At 39.6% G+C, this 18,429-nt stretch overlaps 1 protein-coding gene and 1 long non-coding RNA gene across 2 annotated transcripts in view; one reads left to right on the plus strand and one right to left on the minus strand.

Moving 5' to 3' along the window:
• NDUFA12 (NADH:ubiquinone oxidoreductase subunit A12) overlaps positions 1-18,429 on the plus strand; it is a 113,737-nt gene that overhangs the window by 12,037 nt on the left and 83,271 nt on the right. Inside the window, exon 2 of the mRNA XM_053716894.1 lies at positions 14,603-14,685. Within this exon, the coding sequence (XP_053572869.1) occupies positions 14,603-14,685 (83 nt within the window). The remainder of the gene's footprint in view (positions 1-14,602; positions 14,686-18,429) is intronic.
• Positions 1,162-18,429, minus strand: part of LOC128662872 (uncharacterized) — a 33,866-nt gene continuing 16,598 nt past the window's right edge. Inside the window, exons 2-3 of the long non-coding RNA XR_008402820.1 lie at positions 16,853-16,927; positions 1,162-1,406 (exon numbers count right to left, since the gene is read on the minus strand). This is a non-coding gene — a long non-coding RNA (uncharacterized LOC128662872). The remainder of the gene's footprint in view (positions 1,407-16,852; positions 16,928-18,429) is intronic.

Consider the following 18,429-nt stretch of genomic DNA (forward strand, 5'->3'; position numbering starts at 1 on the left):
AATGAAAATAATGGTATCTTTAGAAAGTCAATTTAATGGCGAGAAAAACAGTATATTATATGTGTTGGTACAGTAAATGAGCAAGAGGAAAATTACAGCTAAACACAAACACCGCAGAAATGTAAAAATCCTCAACGGTAAGAAAATTGTAAAATGGTCTGGTTACTAAGGGGTTAATATAACCGTGTTGGTTATGCAAAACTGGGGAATGGGTAATAAAGGGATTATCTATCTTTTTAAACTATAAAAATTCTGGTGTAGACTGTCCCTTTAAAATATCTAGAGGCTGGACTTCGCCGTCTTTTAAACTGAGGTAGGAAAGTACTCTTACCTCCAGTCCTTTCTGTGATTAACTATTCAAACGTCTAACCAAAAAGCAGAGATGTATTAAAGGGACAGTAAAGTCATAATTAGACATTTATGATTTAGACAGTTTTTACAATTTTAAACAACCTTCCAAATTACTTCTATCATTTAATTAGCTTCCTTCTCTTGTTATCCTTTGCTGAAAGGTTTATCTAGGAAAGCTCTGGAGCAGCAAAGAACCTTGGTTCTAGCTGCTGTTTGGTGGCTGCATATATATATATATATATATATACTGATTGTCATTTGTCATTGGCTCACCCATGTGTTCAGTTAGAAATCAGTAGTACATTGCTGCTCCTTCAACAAAGCATACCAAGAGAATTAAGCAAATTTGATAATAGAAGTAAACTGGAAAGTTGTTTCAAATTGTATGTTCTACCTAAATCATGAAAGAATATTGGGGTTTCGTGTCCCTTTAAAGGGTAAATGTAATTGGTTAAGCTTAAGTTTTGGTGATGAATCGGCTTCCCGCAATCTTGGCCATAAAGCCCATCTTGCTAGATTACTCTCTGGCTCCTGGGTTTGTCGAGCCCTGGCAGCCACCATACCACAGGCATTAAGATGTAACAAATTGTGCATAGCTTCACAACATGTGAAAAGTTGACAAACGTGAAATAAAAGAACATTTTTCTTCATTAGTTTGGGAGGGAGGTTGCTCACAAGTTGAGACCCAGCTTTTTCAGCAGCTTTAGTAATAGAAGAGAATGAAACATTGCACCTTAAAATGAGAATTTTTTTAAGGATTGTACTCCAATATTTTTTTATCCATAACATGCAGTAATCCCCCAGAATCTTCCATAGGAAATAGCATTCTTTTAGACGTGTGTATCCGATGCATCCACTTTTAAAGGGGAATCACAGAACTTTGCAACAGACTTAGACAATGGGCAATATTTAAAAAAAATTTTTTCTGGAATAGCAAGCTGTTTGTTTATCTTATTGAATAAATTCTCCCATAGAGTCAAATGATAGTCCACAGAGATAGAAGCATCAGCATTATGCAAATCAGAAGCAGATGAAGAAGGCTTTAGGCTCAGTACCTAGAGTAAAAAATATATTGTTTAATCACATTAAAAATCTTAACGAAACTGTTCTACATAAATCACATTTTATGTTAAAATTAAAATTACAAAGGAATGAAACTATTTAAAGTTGAAATCATAAAAAAAATAATTCAAAGCTTATTTTTCCTTATTGTAAAATGAGTTTCCCTGCCTCTGCTAATTGGCTGAACATGGGTGCTCCATGGGTGTAGCTGAAATTTTTCTGCAAGGTCTGGCGTATTCTATAAACATTTCCCCCTGCAGATATTGCTTTTTTTTCTCGCAAAACAAGATTCTGTCAAAATATGCATAACACTTTATAAGCCGACCAGAAAAATGCATGCACACCAAAATAGAGGTGATTGTAAGATCCTATGGGGCCCATTTATCAAGCTCTGGATGGAGCTTGAGGGCCCGTGTTTCTGGCGGGCCTGCAGACTCGCCAGAAACAGCAGTTATGAAGCAGCGGTCTAAAGACCGCTGCTCCATAACCCTGTCCACCTGCTCTGAGCAGGCGGACACACATCGCCAAAAATCAAGCACGATCGGGTTGATTGATTGCTGGCGGCTGACTGGCTGCAAATCTGCAGGGGGCAGCGTTGCACCAGTAGCTCACAAGAGCTGCTGGTGCAATGCTGAATACGGAGATTGTATTGCTCTCCACATTCAGCGATGTCTGGCAGACCTGATACGCACTGTCGGATCAGGTCCACCAGACCTTTGATAAATATCCCCCTATGTGCTGTAAACAGAGTAATCTGATTTGTTTTGGCTGCAGGATTTCATTTTTAAAGTGTGCCCCCTGCTCGCTGATAACTTTGTTTTCCTCAGCAAAGTTTCCCTTTCCTGCAAGCTCTACTATTTTTTTCTTTTCTTTTTTTGTTTCTATACTATCCTGAGGGCAGCCCTTGCGAGTATCCACTTTTTTTCTTTTCTGGTCCAGCAAAGTTTAGATTCAAACACTATTAGTAAGAATAAAATCGTCGATCGCGTGATTTTAAGACCGGATTGGATCATGGGGGACTGCCTACGCTGCTAGGCACGCCCCCCAGGCTGATCCTTGCCTTCGTCAAATTTGGAATATGCAGGATGCCATATATGGTAGGATGTTCCATGCCGCCCTAACAGCGTTAAAGCCCATCGCTGTTTGGATGGCATGGAAGGGGTTAATATACCTGAAAAAGAGAACCTGAAGTAAATGCTTAAATTGAAACAAATACAGTAGTATCTGTTGTGTACTTCCTGCTATTGCTTATTTACGGATAGGTAGTTTCTGTTAATTCTTATTGGTACTTTTGTAAGCCTGTGTGCATTAGTAGAAAGTACTGACAAGCCATAGTAGTAGTAATGGGATTGTGCAACTGATACTGACGTGTTCTTTTAAACAGGTTTTACTTCACATCCATCCAAGTAAAAAAATAAAGTCAACGTAAACATGTATTTCGCCATATTATAATAATTCATATTATATGTAACTAATGCTGAAAATATAGTAAATGTGTTCACTTTTCTTTCATGTAATTAGCAAGAGTCCATGAGCTAGTGACGTATGGGATATACATTCCTACCAGGAGGGGCAAAGTTTCCCAAACCTTAAAATGCCTATAAATACACCCCTCACCACACCCACAATTCAGTTTTTACAAACTTTGCCTCCGATGGAGGTGGTGAAGTAAGTTTGTGCTAGATTCTACGTTGATATGCGCTCCGCAGCAAGTTGGAGCCCGGTTTTCCTCTCAGCGTGCAGTGAATGTCAGAGGGATGTGAGGAGAGTATTGCCTATTTAAATGCAGTGATCTCCTTCTACGGGGTCTATTTCATAGGTTCTCTGTTATCGGTCGTAGAGATTCATCTCTTACCTCCCTTTTCAGATCGACGATATACTCTTATATATACCATTACCTCTGCTGATTCTCGTTTCAGTACTGGTTTGGCTTTCTACAAACATGTAGATGAGTGTCCTGGGGTAAGTAAATCTTATTTTCTGTGACACTCTAAGCTATGGTTGGGCACTTTGTTTATAAAGTTCTAAATATATGTATTCAAACATTTATTTGCCTTGACTCAGAATGTTCAACTTTCCTTATTTTTCAGACAGTCAGTTTCATATTTGGGATCATGCATTTGAATTAATCATTTTTTCTTACCTTCAAAAATTTGACTCTTTTTTTTTCCCTGTGGGCTGTTAGGCTCGCGGGGGCTGAAAATGCTTCATTTTATTGCGTCATTCTTGGCGCGGACTTTTTTGGCGCAAAAATTCTTTCTTCTGTTAAGTGTGATCAGTCCACGGGTCATCATTACTTCTGGGATATTAACTGCTCCCCTACAGGAAGTGCAAGAGGATTCACCCAGCAGAGCTGCATATAGCTCCTCCCCTCTACGTCACTTCCAGTCATTCTCTTGCACCCAGCAACTAGATAGGTCGTGTGAGAGGACTATGGTGATTATACTTAGTTTAATATCTTCAATCAAAAGTTTGTTATTTTAAAATAGCACCGGAGTGTGTTATTACCTCTCTGGCAGAGTTTGAGGAAGAATCTACCAGAGTTTTGCTATGATTTTAGCCGGAGTAGTTAAGATCATATTGCTGTTCTCGGCCATCTGAGGAGTGAGGTAAACTTCAGATCAGGGGACAGCGGGCAGATGAATCTGCATAGAGGTATGTAGCAGTTTTTATTTTCTGACAATGGAATTGATGAGAAAATCCTGCCATACCGATATAATGTCATATATGTATACTTTACACTTCAGTATTCTGGGAGAATGGTACTTCACTAGAATTACACTGTAAGAAAGACATAAAGCTGTTTAATAACTAGAGATTATGTTTAACGTTTTTGCTGGAATGTAAAATCGTTTTCATTTGCTGAGGTACTGAGTGAATAAATGTTTGGGCACCATTTTTCCACTTGGCAGTTGCTTAAATCTGTTTTTTCTGTCAGTTTCTGTTCTCCCTCACTGCTGTGTGTGTGGGGGAGGGGCGCTTTTACTATGCATCAAATATTTCAGTCAGCAACTCATTGTATTCCCTGCATGATCTGGTTCATCTCTACAGAGCTCAGGGGTCTTCAAAACTTATTTTGAGGGAGGTAATTTCTCTCAGCAGAGCTGTGAGAATTATAGTTTGACTGAAATAAAAACTTTTATTCTGTAATTTGTTTCCTGCTTTCAGAAATTGTTATCTTTGCTAATGGGATTAAACCTTTGCTAAAGTTGTGTTGTTTACAAGGATTGAGGCTATAACTGTTTCAATTTATTAATTTTTAACTGTCATAGATCTTCTGTGCTTCTTAAAGGCACAGTACGTTTTAATATTATTCTATTTGAATTGTATTTCCAAGTTGCAAGTTTATTTGCTAGTGTGTTAAACATGTCTGATTCAGAAGATGATACCTGTGTCATTTGTTGCAATGCCAAAGTGGAGCCCAATAGAAATTTATGTACTAACTGTATTGATGCTACTTTAAATAAAAATCAATCTGTACAAATTGAACAAATTTCACCAAACAACGAGGGGAGAGTTATGCCGACTAACTCGCCTCACATGTCAGTACCTACATCTCCCGCTCAGAGGGAGGTGCGTGATATTGTAGCGCCGAGTACAGCTGGGCGGCCATTACAAATCACATTACAGGATATGGCTACTGTTATGACTGAAGTTTTGGCTAAATTACCAGAACTAAAAGGTAAGCGTGATCACTCTGGGGTGAGAACAGAGTGCGCTGATAATATTAGGGCCATGTCAGACACTGCGTCACAGGTGGCAGAACATGAGGACGGAGAACTTCATTCTGTGGGTGACGGTTCTGATCCAAACAGACTGGATTCAGATATTTCAAATTTTAAATTTAAACTGGAAAACCTCCGTGTATTACTAGGGGAGGTGTTAGCGGCTCTGAATGATTGTAACACAGTTGCAATACCAGAGAAAATGTGTAGGTTGGATAAATATTTTGCGGTACCGACGAGTACTGAGGTTTTTCCTATACCTAAGAGACTTACTGAAATTGTTACTAAGGAGTGGGATAGACCCGGTGTGCCGTTCTCACCCCCTCCGATATTTAGAAAAATGTTTCCAATAGACGCCACCACAAGGGACTTATGGCAAACGGTCCCTAAGGTGGAGGGAGCAGTTTCTACTTTAGCTAAGCGTACCACTATCCCGGTGGAGGATAGCTGTGCTTTTTCAGATCCAATGGATAAAAAGTTAGAGGGTTACCTTAAGAAAATGTTTGTTCAACAAGGTTTTATATTGCAACCCCTTGCATGCATTGCGCCGATCACGGCTGCAGCGGCATTCTGGATTGAGTCTCTGGAAGAGAACATTGGTTCAGCTACTCTGGACGACATTACGGACAGGCTTAGAGTCCTTAAACTAGCTAATTCATTCATTTCGGAGGCCGTAGTACATCTTACTAAACTTACGGCGAAGAATTCAGGATTCGCCATTCAGGCACGCAGGGCGCTGTGGCTAAAATCCTGGTCAGCTGATGTTACTTCTAAGTCTAAATTGCTTAATATACCTTTCAAAGGGCAGACCTTATTCGGGCCCCGGGTTGAAAGAGATTATCGCTGACATTACAGGAGGTAAAGGCCATGCCCTGCCTCAGGACAAAGCCAAAGCCAAGACTAGACAGTCTAGTTTTCGTTCCTTTCGTAATTTCAAAGCAGGAGCAGCATCAACTTCCTCTGCACCAAAACAGGAAGGAGCTGTTGCTCGCTACAGACAAGGCTGGAAACCTAACCAGTCCTGGAACAAGGGCAAGCAGACTAGGAAACCTGCTGCTGCCCCCAAAACAGCATGAATTGAGGGCCCCCGATCCGGGATCGGATCTAGTGGGGGGGCAGACTTTCTCTCTTCGCCCAGGCTTGGGCAAGAGATGTTCAGGATCCCTGGGCGCTAGAGATAATATCTCAGGGATACCTTCTGGACTTCAAATACTCTCCTCCAAGAGAGAGATTTCATCTGTCAAGATTGTCAACAATCCAGACAAAGAAAGAGGCTTTTCTACGCTGCGTACAAGAGCTCTTGTTAATGGGAGTAATCCATCCAGTTCCACGATCGGAACAGGGACAGGGGTTTTACTCAAATCTGTTTGTGGTTCCCAAAAAAGAGGGAACTTTCAGACCAATCCTGGACTTAAAGATCCTAAACAAATTCCTAAGAGTTCCATCGTTCAAGATAGAGACTATTCGGACAATTTTACCTATGATCCAAGAGGGTCAGTACATGACCACTGTAGATTTAAAAGATGCTTACCTGCACATACCGATTCACAAAGATCATTACCGGTACCTAAGGTTTGCCTTCCTAGACAGGCATTACCAGTTTGTGGCTCTTCCATTCGGATTGGCTACAGCGCCAAGAATCTTCACAAAGGTTCTGGGTGCTCTTCTGGCGGTACTAAGACCGCGGGGAATCTCGGTAGCTCCATACCTAGACGACATTCTGATACAAGCTTCAAGCTTTCAAACTGCCAAGTCTCATACAGAGTTAGTGCTGGCATTTCTAAGGTCACATGGATGGAAGGTGAACGAAAAGAAAAGTTCACTCATTCCACTCACAAGAGTTCCCTTCCTGGGGACTCTTATAGATTCTGTAGAAATGAAGATTTACCTGACAGAGGACAGGCTATCAAGACTTCAAAGTGCTTGCCGCACTCTTCATTCCATTCAACACCCGTCAGTGGCTCAATGTATGGAGGTAATCGGCTTAATGGTAGCGGCAATGGACATAGTACCCTTTGCACGCTTACACCTCAGACCACTGCAACTGTGCATGCTAGGTCAGTGGAATGGGGATTACTCAGACTTATCCCCTTCTCTGAATCTGGATCAAGAGACCAGAAATTCTCTTCTATGGTGGTTTTCTCGGCCACACCTGTCCAGGGGGATGCCATTCAGCAGACCAGACTGGACAATTGTAACAACAGACGCCAGCCTTCTAGGTTGGGGTGCCGTCTGGAATTCCCTGAAGGCTCAGGGACTATGGAGTCAGGAGGAGAGTCTCCTGCCAATAAACATTCTGGAATTGAGAGCAGTTCTCAATGCCCTCCTGGCTTGGCCCCAGTTGACAACTCGGGGGTTCATCAGGTTTCAGTCGGACAACATCACGACTGTAGCTTACATCAACCATCAGGGAGGGACAAGAAGCTCCCTAGCTATGATGGAAGTATCAAAGATAATTCACTGGGCAGAGTCTCACTCTTGCCACCTGTCAGCAATCCACATCCCGGGAGTGGAGAACTGGGAGGCGGATTTCTTAAGTCGTCAGACTTTTCATCCGGGGGAGTGGGAACTTCATCCGGAGGTCTTTGCCCAAATACTTCGACGTTGGGGCAAACCAGAGATAGATCTCATGGCGTCTCGACAGAACGCCAAGCTTCCTCGTTACGGGTCCAGATCCAGGGATCCAGGAGCAGTCCTGATAGATGCTCTGACAGCACCTTGGGACTTCAGGATGGCTTACGTGTTTCCACCCTTCCCGTTGCTTCCTCGATTGATAGCCAGAATCAAACAAGAGAGAGCATCAGTGATTCTAATAGCACCTGCGTGGCCACGCAGGACTTGGTATGCAGACCTGGTGGACATGTCATCCTGTCCGCCTTGGTCTCTACCTCTGAAACAGGACCTTCTGATACAGGGTCCCTTCAAACATCAAAATCTAACTTCTCTGAAGCTGACTGCTTGGAAATTGAACGCTTAATTTTATCAAGACGTGGGTTTTCTGAGTCAGTTATTAGTACCTTAATACAGACTAGGAAACCTGTTACCAGAAAGATTTACCATAAGATATGGCGTAAATACCTACATTGGTGTGAATCCAAAGGTTACTCTTGGAGTAAGGTTAGGATTCCTAGGATATTGTCTTTTCTACAAGAAGGTTTAGAAAAGGGTTTTTCTGCTAGTTCATTAAAGGGACAGATCTCAGCTCTGTCCATTCTGTTACACAAACGTCTGTCAGAAGTTCCTGACGTCCAGGCTTTTTGTCAGGCTTTGGCCAGGATTAAGCCTGTGTTTAAAACTGTTGCTCCACCATGGAGTTTAAACCTTGTTCTTAATGTTTTACAGGGCGTTCCGTTTGAACCCCTTCATTCCATTGATATAAAGTTGTTATCTTGGAAAGTTCTATTTTTAATGGCTATTTCCTCGGCTCGAAGAGTCTCTGAATTATCAGCCTTACATTGTGATTCTCCTTATTTGATTTTTCATTCGGATAAGGTAGTCCTGCGTACTAAACCTGGGTTCTTACCTAAGGTAGTTACTAACAGGAATATCAATCAAGAGATTGTTGTTCCTTCTTTATGCCCAAATCCTTCTTCAAAGAAGGAACGTCTACTGCACAACCTGGATGTAGTCCGGGCTCTAAAATTTTACTTGCAGGCAACTAAGGAATTCCGACAAACGTCTTCTCTGTTTGTCATTTACTCTGGGCAGAGGAGAGGTCAAAAAGCTTCCGCTACCTCTCTTTCTTTTTGGCTTCGTAGCATAATTCGTTTAGCTTATGAGACTGCTGGACAGCAGCCCCCTGAAAGAATTACAGCTCATTCTACTAGAGCTGTGGCTTCCACTTGGGCCTTCAAGAATGAGGCCTCTGTTGAACAGATTTGCAAGGCTGCAACTTGGTCTTCGCTTCATACTTTTTCCAAATTTTACAAATTTGACACCTTTGCTTCATCGGAGGCTATTTTTGGGAGAAAGGTTCTTCAGGCAGTGGTTCCTTCTGTATAAAGAGTCTGCCTATCCCTCCCGTCATCCGTGTACTTTTGCTTTGGTATTGGTATCCCAGAAGTAATGATGACCCGTGGACTGATCACACTTAACAGAAGAAAACATAATTTATGCTTACCTGATAAATTCCTTTCTTCTGTAGTGTGATCAGTCCACGGCCCGCCCTGTTTTTAAGGCAGGTAAATATTTTTTAATTTATACTCCAGTCACCACTTCACCCTTGGTTTTTCCTTTCTCGTTGGTCCTTGGTCGAATGACTGGGAGTGACGTAGAGGGGAGGAGCTATATGCAGCTCTGCTGGGTGAATCCTCTTGCACTTCCTGTAGGGGAGCAGTTAATATCCCAGAAGTAATGATGACCCGTGGACTGATCACACTACAGAAGAAAGGAATTTATCAGGTAAGCATAAATTATGTTTTTCCGTTTCCGGCGTCATACGTGTCGCCGGAAGTTGCGTCATTTTTTGACGTTATTTTGCGCCAAAAATGTCGGCGTTCCGGATGTGGCGTCATTTTTGGCGCCAAAAGCATTTAGGCGCCAAATAATGTGGGCGTCTTATTTGGCGCTAAAAAATAAGGGCGTCGCTTTTGTCTCCACATTATTTTTTCATTGCTTCTGGTTGCTAGAAGCTTGTTCTTTGGCATTTTTTCCCATTCCTGAAACTGTCATTTAAGGAATTTGATCAATTTTGCTTTATATGTTGTTTTTTCTCTTACATATTGCAAGATGTCTCACGTTGCATCTGAGTCAGAAGATACTACAGGAAAATCGCTGTCTAGTGCTGGAGCTACCAAACTAAGTGTATCTGCTATAATTTTTGGTATCTGTTTCTCCAGCTGTTGTTTGTATTGCATGTCATGACAAACTTATTAATGCAGATAAAATTTCCTTTAGTACTGTTACATTACCTGTTGCTGTTCCGTCAACATCTAATTTTCAGAGTGTTCCTGATAAACATAAGAGATTTTATTTTTTAAATCCATTAAGAAGGCTATGTCTGTTATTTCTCCTTCTAGTTTACATAAAAGTCTTTTAAAACTTCGCTTTTTTCAGATGAATTTTTAAATGAACATCATCATTCTGATACTGATAATGGTTCTTCTGGTTCAGAGGTTTCTGTCTCAGAGGTTGATGCTGATACATCTTTGTATTTGTTCAAGATGGAATTTATTCGTTCTTTATTTAAAGAAGTATTAATTGCATTAGAAATAGAGGATTCTGGTCCTCTTGATACTAAATCTAAACGTTTAAATAAGGTTTTTAAATCTCCTGTAGTTATTCCAGAAGTGTTTAATCTCCCTGATGCTATTTCTGAAGTAATTTCCAGGGAATGGAATAATTTGGGTAATTCTTTTACTCCTTCTAAACGTTTAAGCAATTATATCCTGTGCCATCTGACAGATTAGAGTTTTTTTGGGGACAAAATCCCTAAGGTTATGGGGCTGTCTCTACTCCTGCTAAATGTGCTACTATTCCTACGGCAGATAGTACTTCATTTAAGGATCCTTTAGATAGGAAAATTGAATCCTTTCTAAGAAAAGCTTACTTATGTTCAGGTAATCTTCTTAGACCTGCTATATTTTTAGCGGATGTTGCTGCAGCCTCAACTTTTTGGTTAGAAGCTTTAGCGCAACAAGTAACAGATCATAATTTTATAGCATTATTATTATTCTATAACATGCTAATAATTTTATTGGTGATACCATCTTTTGATATCATTAGAGTTGATGTCAGGTATATGTCTCTAGCTATTTTAGCTAGAAAAGCTTTATGGATTAAACTTGGAATGCTGATATGTCTTCTAAGTCACCTTTGCTTTCCCTTTCTTTCCAGGGTAATAAATTATTATCTCAACTGTTTCTGGAAGGAAGGGAACTTTTTTACCAAAGGATAAAAAATCTAAGGTAAATTTAGGTCTAATAATCATTTTCGTTCCTTTCCTCATAATAAGGAACAAAAGCCTGATCCTTCATCCTCAGGAGCGGTATCAGTTTGGAAACTATTTCCAGTTTGGAATATATCCAAGCCTTATAGAAAACCTATAGCCAGCTCCTAAGTACCCATGAAGGTGCGGACCTTATTCCAGCTCAGCTGGTATGGGGCAGATTACGTTTTCTTCAATTTGGATCAATTCCGTTCTCAATCTCTGGTTTCAGAACATTGTTTCAGAAAGGTACAGAATTGGCTTCAGTTAAGGCCTCCTGCTAAGAGATTTTTTTCTTTCCCGTGTCCCAGTTAACACAGCAAAGGCTCAGCATTTCTGAAATGTGTTTCAGATCTAGAGTTGGCTGGAGTAATTATGCCAGTTCCAGTTCTGGAACAGGGGCTGGGGTTTTATTTTATCTCTTCATTGTACCAAAGAAGGTCAATTCCTTCAGACCAGTTCCGGATCTATCAATATTGAATCGTTATGTAAGGATACCAACATTCAAGATGGTTACTGTAGGACTATCCTGCCTTTTGTTTAGCAAGGGCATTATATGTCTACAATAGATTTACAGGATGTGTATCTGCATATTCCGATTCATCCAGATCACTTTTAGTGTCTGAGATTCTCTTTTTAGACAAGCATTACCAGTTTTGTGGCTCTACCGTTTGGCCTAGCCTCAGTTCCAAGAATTTTTTTGGTTCTCGGTGCCCTTCTTTCTGTAATCAGAGAACAGGGTTTTGGTATTTCCTTATTGGACGATATCTGGGTACTTGCTCAGTCTTCTCATTTTCGAAGAATCTCATACGAATCGACTTGTGTTGTTTTCTTCAAGTTCATGGTTGGAGGATCAATTTACCAATCAGTTCATTGATTCCTCAGACAAGGGTAACCTTTTTAGGTTTCTAGATAGATTCAGTGTCTATGACTCTGTCCTTGTCAGACAAGAGAAGTTTAACATTGATATCAGCTTGTCAAAACCTTCAGTCACAATCATTCCCTTTGGTAGCCTTATGCATGGAAATGTTAGGTCTTAGGACTGCCGCATCAGATGCGATCTCCTTTGCTCATTTTCACATGCGACCTCTTCAGCTCTGTATGCTGAACCAATGGTGCAGGGATTACTCAAAGATATCTCAATTAATATCTTTAAACCGATTATACGACACTCTCTGACATGGTGGACAGATCACCATCGTTTAGTTCAGGGGGCTTCTTGTTCTTCCGACCTGGACTATAATCTCAACAGATGCAAGTCTTACAGGTTGGGGAGCTGTGTGGGGGTATCTGACGGCACAAGGGTTTTGGGAATCTCAGGAGGTGAAATTTCCGATCAATATTTTGGAACTCCGTGCAATTTTCAGAGCTCTTCAGTCTTGGCCTCTTCTGAAGAGAGAGTTGTTCATTTGTTTTCAGATAGACAATGTCACAACTGTGGCATACATCAATCATCAAGGAGGGACTCACAGTCCTCTGGCTATGAAAGAAGTATCTCGAATTTTGGTTTGGGCGGAATCCAGCTCCTGTCTAATCTCTGCGGTTCATATCCCAGGTATGGACAATTGGAAAGCGGATTATCTCAGTCGCCAAACGTTGCACCTGGGCGAATGGTCTTCACCCAGAGGTATTTCCTCAGATTGTTCAAATGTGGGAACTCCCAGAAATAGATCTGATGGCTTCTCATCTAAACAAGAAACTTCCCTGGTATCTGTCCGGATCCCGGGATCCTCGGGCGGAGGCAGTGGATGCATTATCTCTTCCTTACAAGTGTCATCCTGCCTATATCTTTCCGCCTCTAGTTTTTCTTCCAAGGGTATTCTCCAATATTCTAAAGGAATGCTCGTTTGTCCTGCTGGTAGCTCCAGCATGGCCTCACAGGTTTTGGTATGCGGATCTTGTCCGGATGGCCTCTTGCCGGCTGTGGACTCTTCCGTTAAGACCAGTCTTTCTGTCTCAAGGTTCTTTTTTCCATCAGGATCTCAAAACCTTAATTTTAAGGTGTGGAGTTTGAACGCTTGATTCTTGGTCAAAGAGGTTTCTCTGACTCTGTGATTGATACTATGTGACAGGCTCGTAAATCTGTATCTAGAGAGATATATTATAGAGTCTGGAAGACTTATATTTCTTCAGGATGGTTTAGATAAAGGTTTGTCCGCAAGTTTCTTGTAAGACAAATCTCTGCTCTTTCTGTTCTTTTTCACAGAAGGATTGCTAATCTTCCTGATATTCATTGTTTTGTACAACCTTTGGTTCGTATAAAACTTGTCATTAAGTCAATTTCTCCTCCTTGGAGTTTGAATTTGGTTCTGGGGGCTCTTCAAGCTCCTCCTTTTGAACCCATGCATTCTTTGGTCGTTATATAACTTTCTTGGAAAGTTTTGTTTCTTTTGGCCATCTCTTCTGCCAGAAGAGTCTCTGAATTATCTACTCTTTTTTGTGAGTCTCCTTTTCTGATTTTGCATCAGGATAAGGCGGTGCTGCGAACTTCTTTTGAATTTTTTACCTAAGGTTGTGAATTCTAACAACATTAGTAGAGAAATTGTGGTTCCTTCATTATGTCCTAATCCTATGAATTCTAAGGAGAAATCATTGCATTCTTTGGATGCTGTTAGAGCTTTGTAATATTATGTTGAAGCTACTAAGTCTTTCCGAAAGACTTCTAGTCTATTTGTCATCTTTTCCGGTTCTAGAAAAGACCAGAAAGCTTCTGCCATTTCTTTGGCATCTTGGTTGAAATCTTTATTTCATCATGCCTATGTTGAGTCGGGTAACACTCCGCCTCAAAGGATTACAGCTCATTCTACTAGGTCAGTTTCTACTTCCTGGGCGTTTAAGAATGAAGCTTCGGTTGATCAGATTTGCAAAACAGCAACTTGGTCCTCTTTGCATACTTTTACTAAATTCTACCATTTTGATGTGTTTTCTTCTTCTGAAGCAGTTTTTGGTAGAAACGTACTTCAGGCAGTGGTTTCAGTTTGAATCTTCTGCTTATGTTTTTTCATTAAATTTTATTCTGGGTGTGGATTATTTTCAGCAGGAATTGGCTGTCTTTATTTTATCCCTCCCTCTCTAGTGACTCTTGTGTGGAAAGATCCACATCTTGGGTAATCATTATCCCATACGTCACTAGCTCATGGACTCTTGCTAATTACATGAAAGAAAACATAATTTATGTAAGAACTTACCTGATAAATTCATTTCTTTCATATTAGCAAGAGTCCATGAGGCCCGCCCTTTTTTGTGGTGGTTTTGATTTTTTTGTATAAAGCACAATTATTCCAATTCCTTATTTTATATGCTTTCGCACTTTTTTCTTATCACCCCACTTCTTGGCTATTCGTTAAACTGAATTGTGGGTGTGGTGAGGGGTGTATTTATAGGCATTTTAAGGTTTGGGAAACTTTGCCCCTCCTGGTAGGAATGTATATCCCATACGTCACTAGCTCATGGACTCTTGCTAATATGAAAGAAATGAATTTATCAGGTAAGTTCTTACATAAATTATGTTTTTTACTACTTTTTTTATTTTTTTCAGAATTAGTGATCTGAAAACTGGCGCCCTAATTGGTGTGGATAAGTATGGCAACAAATACTTTGAAGACAAACGTAACTTTTTTGGTAAGCAATTTTTTTATAGTATTGATTTATTTGGCTAAATATATTTTCTTTAAAAGTTGAAGTGAGCCTCTTTTTGTTCTTATAACACACTATAATCTCAAAACAATCCTAACCATTTCTGAAATTCCGCACTCCCCTGATTGTTACAAAATCTGGTAGATTTATAGAATTAAACTAGATTAGGCTGATGATTTTTGAGAATCCATTTTTTTAAATGTATTCATGGCACCACTTGCTGGAGCTATATTTAGATTTTCAGAATGTGATGTGATGATATTGGAACCCTTTTTGAGTTTGTGTAAGATCTAAATAAAGCACCCTCTTTGCGGGATCAATTGATTAGAGCATATGTCGGGCCAACTAAAGTAAGTACCAATAGGTATATCATTACAAAGAATAGGGACTATTACCCATGTTTAGCTTTTTCTAATTGTGGGAACATGATTAAGGGCCCTTAATTTCTCCTTCCAGTGACATGTAAAAAATATGACATACCTGGCCTGGCCACTATGCATTCAATACAGAATTTGTTGTTTATCTCATTCAATGCCTGTGTCTGCTGTTATATGTGGATGAGACAACCAAAAAGGCAGAGAGACAATTAATGAGCACAAATACTGTATAATGAAAGTGAACCTTGAGGATTGAGTAGCAAACCATTTTAAAGCAGGACATAATATCTGACTAATGATATTCAAAATGATTGAACAGATTAAAAGACACAGAAGGGATGGTAATAGGGAATGCTGTTAAAGAGAAGGGAGTTTTTTTTAATCTTTAAATAAGGTACTACGGTATGAGTTGAGAATTTGATTGTTTTTTCTACTATGTATAGATGTTACTATACCTTCTAATCACTTGATGGTGCTATAATTTATCTGATTGATGGAGAAGGGGTTAAATTGGAATAGACGGTATGTGCTTTTTATGACTAACAGGAACACCTGAAACGTGGCATAATTTTTAACCTACTATTGAACATACTGATCATCAGTGCTGGTGAATCATGTTATATGTGAATATTCATGAAAATATTCTGCATGAGCACATTTCCAAAAAAAAGCACAAGCACACAGTTTTTAAAAGTTTTTTTTGTTGGGGGGAAGAAAACAAAACAATAAAGGTGATATAATAGCACTGCAATCTACAATAATTTAATGTTGCTGCAACACACATTTTTACATATTTAGAAAATAAATGCAAAGTTTATTTAACTACCTATGAAAATTAGTCAAAACACTTAATATGTCATGTTGAGAATAAATATGGTGGGAAATTTACTTTTTATCGTGTTATGTTTTATTAATAATTTTTATTTTAGGTTCAGGTCAAGGCATACAAAACAATAAAAGAAAAGAATATAGTAATACACATAAGGCAACATGTCAAGGTTACATTGAGTACTTAAGGGAAAAATGTCTACACAAAACAATATAGTAATAGTATGCCCAACAATCTATAAGCCTTGTTAATGACACACAAGGCCACTTGTGGGCCTTCTAAGGTAATAAACAAAAAAAATTAAAGCTACAGAGGGAAAACACAAATAGAGGAGGCCGCTCTTGGATCTCAAAGGTAAACCTCATTTTCAAGCAAGATAATAAGAATCATATGAATATTCAACTAAAGAAGCTACAATGAAAAATCATGCGCAGTGGTCATTAACAACCTTCCATTTAAACGTTCATTGTGCGAGTCCAACTTATTAGACAAAGAAATGAAGCACTAAATAAACTTGACTGGAATATGTGTAGTTGTAGAAAGTATTCTTAATAAATAGTTCTTGTACCCCAACAGTGTTCTTGTACCCCAACCAATTTTTGTTTTTTGTTTGACACCATTAAACAAACATTGTAAGAATAACCTATGTAAAGAACACATTTTATATATAAAATATTTGTAATAAATTGTAAAAATATTTCTCTAAAATATAAGTACGTTAAGAGCATACTAACAAATAGTTAAATAACATAATATAGGAGATTCTCTCAACATTTCTTGTAATAACTAAACTAAGATAAGATGGGCTAAACAGGAAATAAGACCACAGTTAATCTTAAATCAGTCTAATATATGACTCAAATCTCTTAGGAGTCATAATAAGTAAGAAGTAAATATTAAGGTAAAAATCCCTAAATTTAAAAAATACCTACATCTAGATACTTACTTACAATGGTCTTCATAATATATGGGTTTCCAGCCAAAATGTGGGATGTGTCATATGGGTGGAGGGGGATAAGCTCTAAAATACAGAAATGGAGAGCGAAGTAAAAATAAACCACACATGCACAACCCCCCCTCTTCTCCACTCCTCACCCCTTATGACCCAGATAATGCCATAAAGTGCTATAATTTGAGATATATATATATATATATATATATATATATATATATATATATATATATATATATATACACACACACACAGGGAGTGCAGAATTATTAGGCAAATGAGTATTTTGACCACATCATCCTCTTTATGCATGTTGTCTTACTCCAAGCTGTATAGGCTCGAAAGCCTACTACCAATTAAGCATTTTAGGTGATGTGCATCTCTGTAATGATAAGGGGTGTGGTCTAATGACATCAACACCCTATATCAGGTGTGCATAATTATTAGGCAACTTCCTTTCCTTTGGCAAAATGGGTCAAAAGAAGGACTTGACAGGCTCAGAAAAGTCAAAAATAGTGAGATATCTTGCAGAGGGATGCAGCACTCTTAAAATTGCAAAGCTTCTGAAGCGTGATCATCGAACAATCAAGCGTTTCATTCAAAATAGTCAACAGGGTCGCAAGAAGCGTGTGGAAAAACCAAGGCGCAAAATAACTGCCCATGAACTGAGAAAAGTCAAGCGTGCAGCTGCCAAGATGCCACTTGCCACCAGTTTGGCCATATTTCAGAGCTGCAACATCACTGGAGTGCCCAAAAGCACAAGGTGTGCAATACTCAGAGACATGGCCAAGGTAAGAAAGGCTGAAAGACGACCACCACTGAACAAGACACACAAGCTGAAACGTCAAGACTGGGCCAAGAAATATCTCAAGACTGATTTTTCTAAGGTTTTATGGACTGATGAAATGAGAGTGAGTCTTGATGGGCCAGATGGATGGGCCCGTGGCTGGATTGGTAAAGGGCAGAGAGCTCCAGTCCGACTCAGACGCCAGCGAGGTGGAATACTGGTTTGGGCTGGTATCATCAAAAGATGAGCTTGTGGGGCCTTTTCGGGTTGAGGATGGAGTCAAGCTCAACTCCCAGTCCTACTGCCAGTTTCTGGAAGACACCTTCTTCAAGCAGTGGTACAGGAAGAAGTCTGCATCCTTCAAGAAAAACATGATTTTCATGCAGGACAATGCTCCATCACACGCATCCAAGTACTCCACAGCGTGGCTGGCAAGAAAGGGTATAAAAGAAGAAAATCTAATGACATGGCCTCCTTGTTCACCTGATCTGAACCCCATTGAGAACCTGTGGTCCATCATCAAATGTGAGATTTACAAGGAGGGAAAACAGTACACCTCTCTGAACAGTGTCTGGGAGGCTGTGGTTGCTGCTGCACGCAATGTTGATGGTGAACAGATCAAAACACTGACAGAATCCATGGATGGCAGGCTTTTGAGTGTCCTTGCAAAGAAAGATGGCTATATTGGTCACTGATTTGTTTTTGTTTTGTTTTTGAATGTCAGAAATGTATATTTGTGAATGTTGAGATGTTATATTGGTTTCACTGGTAAAAATAAATAATT

This window comes from Bombina bombina, chromosome 6 (assembly GCF_027579735.1).
Source record: "Bombina bombina isolate aBomBom1 chromosome 6, aBomBom1.pri, whole genome shotgun sequence".
NCBI classification, from domain to species: domain Eukaryota; kingdom Metazoa; phylum Chordata; class Amphibia; order Anura; family Bombinatoridae; genus Bombina; species Bombina bombina.